Source organism: Eimeria acervulina, genomic scaffold (assembly GCF_000499425.1).
Source record: "Eimeria acervulina Houghton genomic scaffold, Eah_scaff1723, whole genome shotgun sequence".
NCBI lineage: Eukaryota > Apicomplexa > Conoidasida > Eucoccidiorida > Eimeriidae > Eimeria > Eimeria acervulina.
The window spans coordinates 1-5204 of NW_013548984.1; the positions used below are offsets into that span (position 1 = coordinate 1).

The window sequence follows — 5204 nt, forward strand, 5'->3', positions numbered from 1 at the left end:
AAACTTATATATGTTTAATCACAAACAAACTCACCAAGTCAAAGCAAAGAAATCCGCAGCCTGAAGCAGCAGCCACAGCATCCTGCTGCTGCTGCTGCTGCTGCTGGTCCTGCTGCTGCTGCTCCTGCTGCAGTTGATTGTAGGCGCTGTGTTTTGAAGTGTCTCGGGAGTTATTTTCTTTTACAGGAATATCGCGAAGAGGCAGCAAATTTTCTTTGTCTTCTTCTTCTACGTGCCGCTCATCAGCAGACCCCTCCTACACATACACCTCATAAACCCTAAACCCTAAACCCTAAACCCTAACTGCCGCATCAGGCCCTGTTAGTTGGAGCGCATGCAGCATTAGCGGCGTTGAATTGCTGCAGTTATTCAGGTGTATATACACCTGAATATTTGAAATAAAGGCATGTGTTGAATTGCTGCAAATATCGAGGTGTATGTACACCTGAATATTTAATAAGAATGCATGCATGCACTCACCTGCTGCTGTTGTAACGGACAGACGCTTTCTTGACATTGTTCAATGAGGGCTGCGGGTATTTCAGCCAACCTAAAGATAAAAATAAAAGAAATAACATAAAAAAGAAGCGAGATGTTTAATTAAAAGGAATACATTAAAAGCAAACAAAAAGAAAAAGGCTTTGTTTAAAACAATCTATGCAAAAAAAGAAAAACAACTAAACAGGAGATATTAACTCATTTATTTTGAGTTATTTGAGACGATAAAGACAAGAAAAGCAGCTGATTAAATTAATTAGCTGAGTAAAATAAATAAAAAGAAAAGTAAAAATATTTCTCTTTACGGCTATTTGCTCTAACTGAAGAAGTAAACAAAAACAACAGAGAATGTTTCTATAAATAAATAAATAAACAAATAAATAACTAAATATATATATATATATATGCAATATTGAAAAAAGAAAGAAGAAGAGGGTGGGTTCTCTCAATATATATTCGCTTAATAAGAAGAAATAAAGAAGAAGCAAAGAGAGTTATATATAAATATATATATATAAATATATATATAATATATATATATGATGATTGTTTATTTGTTAGTAGCACAAAGCAAAGAAATATTATTTGTTTTTTCTTCTTTTTTCTCTCACCGGCAAACCGCTTCAACAGGCACGCGACGTTTATGACCATGAGGGTAAATAATATGAATATTTTCTCTTGGAGTGTCTGCAACAGCAGATTCAATATTATAGGGATTCATTTGCAAGTATTGAGGTGTATGGGCAGCTGAGAGGTATAAAAAGAAGAAAGAAAGAAAAAAAAGCAGCAAAAATAACGCAGTGGAGGCGGCTGCGGCTAAGATTGAGGGAAGAAAGGAAGAAATAAAGAATGAATAAAGACTGTTGTTATGTTTTGAAATAAATATAAATATATATTTTAATTAATATGTACAGTCAATGCTGCTTTCTCAATAAAGAACCGATGCTGTACATACACCATGCGATGAAGAGAAACTGCTGAATTCAGGGAAAACAGGGGTGAATAAAAAGGAAAAAATAACCTTTTTAAAGATTTTTATTCAATTAAAAGAGAACAAAAGAAAGAAAATATAAAAAGAAATAAACATCAAAGCTAATCAAAGCCTACGGATCCCTCAGCTGTCGTCGCTGCCGATGATATATGCCCAGTGGTATATAGCTGCAAATCTTTCTTCTTTTTTTGCATTTTCTTTGATTATTATAATAAAATTTACATTTAAATCAATGAAATATTCTTAAAAACAAATTAAATTAATTCAATATACACCCTACAAAATATTTTCTTGTCTCGATATCAAACCACTGCTAGCCGCCCGATGCCTACGAAGTTGAAGGCTTAACTATGAAACCCTTTGTTTTTCTTCTGCTTATTTTTATTGTATTTAAACATAAAAAGATTATTTTTAATTTTTTATTTGGTTTTCCAATTCAAAAAACAAACTTTCTATTCTTTTCTCCTCCTCAGACGCACACCACCGTAAGTTAAGTTAGGCAGGCGCCGACATATATATATTATATATATATGCTGGGGTGTATAGGGAAGCCTCTTCAACTACAAAAGAAGAAAATAAATAAATAATATAATAATAATGCAATTAAATGTGTTGTTTATCTTTCTAAAACAATAATAACTGATATACATATACATATACATATACATATACATATACATATACATATACATATACATATACATATATACATACATATTCATATATACATACACATCCGTATAGATATACATACACATGCATGCATGCATATATATAGCGGCTTACTTAAGAAGAAGAAGAGGGAGGCCCTGCAGCATTAAGAAAGGCTTCTGCTCTCTTTTTTACATTTTGCATTACTGAAGACAGTGGAAGCGAAAGAATAATATTTGTCTGCGTCTCTGCAGCTTTTCGGTGAAGTTCGTAGCAGCGCTCCAGCCTCTGAAAAGCCCCAACATTCATTCAATCTTTCTATAATGCATGCATGCATGCATGCATGCATGCATGCATTAGAGAATGTATGCATGCATGCATGCATACACTAGGGAAATATGCATGCATGCATGCGGTAGGGAAATATGCAGGCATACATACATTAGAGAGATATGCATGCATGCATGCATTGGAGAGTGTATACATTAAAGAATCAAAGAAATATGCATGCATGCATGCATGCAAAGAGGAGTAGAAGTAAGCATAAAAAGATATAAAAACATTTATTAACGAACCTGTTCTGCTGTAGACACCACAGAACGAGTGAAATCTATTTCTTCATTTAATGCCTTCAAATTTCTTTCAAAGGCCTCTGCAACGCTGCAGCAGAATAAATAAATAAATATAAAAAATAAATAATAAATTACAATAATAAATAAATAAATATATATATATATATATAACTCTGCTTACATTTTCTCTTCTTCGCTGAGTTTCGCCAGTCGCTGAGGGATCTCCAGCCCTTGAAGCCGCAGCAGCATCTGCTGCTGCAGCAGCAGTTGCTGCTGCTGCTGCTGCTGCTTAGGATTACCCCTGCTGCTGCTGCTTCTCCTCTCTTTACTGTCCTTAGCTTCTAACCAAAGAGACAAGAGAGCTGCTGCTCCGCCTGCAGGTTTGTCTGCTGCACTGATGAGGGTAGGAAGCGGCATAGGCTGCCTCTCTAAAAGATGCAATATGAATTAGGAATCAAAAGAAACATACAAAAAAGAATATTAACATGTATGCATGCATGCATGCATGCAGAACGAACCGAGTGAGTCTCTTGTGCTGTCGCCGTCAGCTGTAGTCAAAGCTAGCAGAGTTTGGGGGTGTAAAGCTGCTTCTGTTTTTCTGCTGCTGCTATATTGTGCTTCTTCAGCAGCAGCTGCTGCTGCATTGTTTGCTGATTCTGTCTCTACATGAACTCCTAAAGCCCCTGATGCAGTGTTCTCTGCTGCTGCTGCTGCCGTTGCTGCTTCTGTTGCTGCTTCTTCCTGCTGAGGGCTCCACAGCCTTTCTTCCTTTTCTGTTAGCAGTTCAATCTGTGAAGTGGTTGTGCCCCTACCAAATGTTTCTTGAGAAGCTGCTGCTGCTGCTGCAGCAGCAACAGCAGCAGTAGCATTAGGATCAGCATCAGCAGCAGCTCCTGTTGTTTCTGCTGCAACTGCTTCAGAAAGCGGGGTGGTGGCTGTTTGCTGCGCTGCTGTTGCTTCACAGTGTTGGTTCTGTTGCTCTCCCTGTGTGTGCTGGGAGTCATTAGGAGTGTGAGGGCTTTGCATTTTCACTGGTATAGTTGCATTGCCGTGTACGTAGTATGCGTTTCCTTCGGGATCAAAGACAACTTCAGTTCCATTGCCTTCGCTGTCGAATTGAATCCACATCTTTGAACCATCTTCATTTGTTTTAAACGCTAAAACACCAATTTCTGTCTCGCGCCAGCACAAACCGTGCTCGTCTGGCTGTTCAACTTCTTCAGGTGTCTGTGCAGGTTCCTGAGATGAAACTGCTTTCCACTCCATGGGTGCGGAATCCATGATTAAATTCTTCTTTTTAGCGTTTTAACAAATAAAAAACTAAATTTGCAAGGTTTTAAGAAGCCAAAAATCGAAAAATGAAAAAAAATGAAAGAAGAAAAACAGATTAAATGCGCACGGCATCATCATGAGGTGTACAGACACCTCAAGGTATTTCGTTCAGAAACTGCAAAAAGGCTTATTAGAGTTTATTCCCAAGATAGACAACGTATCGTCTATATTATTTGTTGTATTTTGCATTATGTTCCTGTTTATAAGAGAAACTCCTTCAAAACTAAATTCATTTCTTCCACATACGGCTGAAGCAGGGGTTGTTACAACGCAGTTTGGGGGTGATCTTAACTGCAGAATCCGCTGTTCAATCGTATCTTCTACATAAAAAAGATGCACAGACACCGTAGACGCCTGCTGCCCTATCCGAGACAGCCGCCCCACCATCTGACGCAAACGCGCTGGGTTCAGAAGCGGCTCGCAGATCAGCAAATGCCCTGCAGCAGCAGCAGCAGCAGCAGCAACAGCAGCAACAACAGCAGCAGCAGCAACAGCAGCAAAGAACGAAGGAGTGGACACATTATTAGCTGAATTTATTATTTACTCTGCAGTGTCTGTCCTCGTTCTTACTTACGGTGAAAGAAGAAGTATACTGTTACCCCAGGAAGATGAAGCATTCAACAGAAAAAGAGCAAATAAAGAGAATAAAAGAAAAAAGGATAATAATACAAACAAACAGAAAAGTATAAAAAAAGAAATAATAATAAAATGCAGATTTAATAAAAAAGAATAAATAACACAATAAGAATAAAGAATAGAATAAGAAGACAAATAAAGAGAAACAGAATTTAGGGTTTAGGGTTTAGGGTTTAGGGTTTATTTTCATCTTCTTACCTGCAGCCTGCAATCCATCAACACCGTGAGAGGCCGCCATAGCAGAGAGGAGCAGCACAACTCTACTTCTTTCTGCAGCAAACTGTTTTATTATATTTTTGCGAGTTGCTGCTGATGTATCTCCGCTAATCTTCAGTACGCGTACACCGCAGAGCTGTCTTTCTAAAATATTTAAAAAGCAAGCAAAGACAGACGCAATCACCACCTTAGCCCGCTGCTCCCCCGCAAATATCTTTTCTAGCGCAGCTGCAACTCCCCGTGTCTTCGTGCTAGAGACCCCTCCTGCTGCTGCTGCTGCCCTGTGCAGGCGACCGCAGCGAAAGCCT

General features: G+C 38.2%; 2 protein-coding genes across 2 annotated transcripts; both read right to left on the reverse strand.

The window, feature by feature from the left end:
- Positions 1-34: 34 nt before the first annotated feature.
- EAH_00062580 (hypothetical protein, conserved) lies at positions 35-1219 on the reverse strand (the record flags this gene model as incomplete). Its single annotated transcript, XM_013393236.1, has 3 exons — positions 35-256; positions 481-550; positions 1110-1219. Coding segments are annotated over 3 exons (402 nt in total), but the record flags the coding sequence as incomplete, so codon positions are not given.
- A 1487-nt stretch (positions 1220-2706) lies between these two features.
- On the reverse strand, positions 2707-3978 carry EAH_00062590 (hypothetical protein, conserved; the record flags this gene model as incomplete). The annotated part of the gene is made up of 3 exons (XM_013393237.1): positions 2707-2800; positions 2894-3140; positions 3231-3978. 3 exons carry the CDS (start codon positions 3976-3978, stop codon positions 2707-2709), a joined length of 1089 nt encoding a protein of 362 aa, XP_013248691.1.
- Between the last annotated feature and the right edge of the window lie 1226 nt (positions 3979-5204).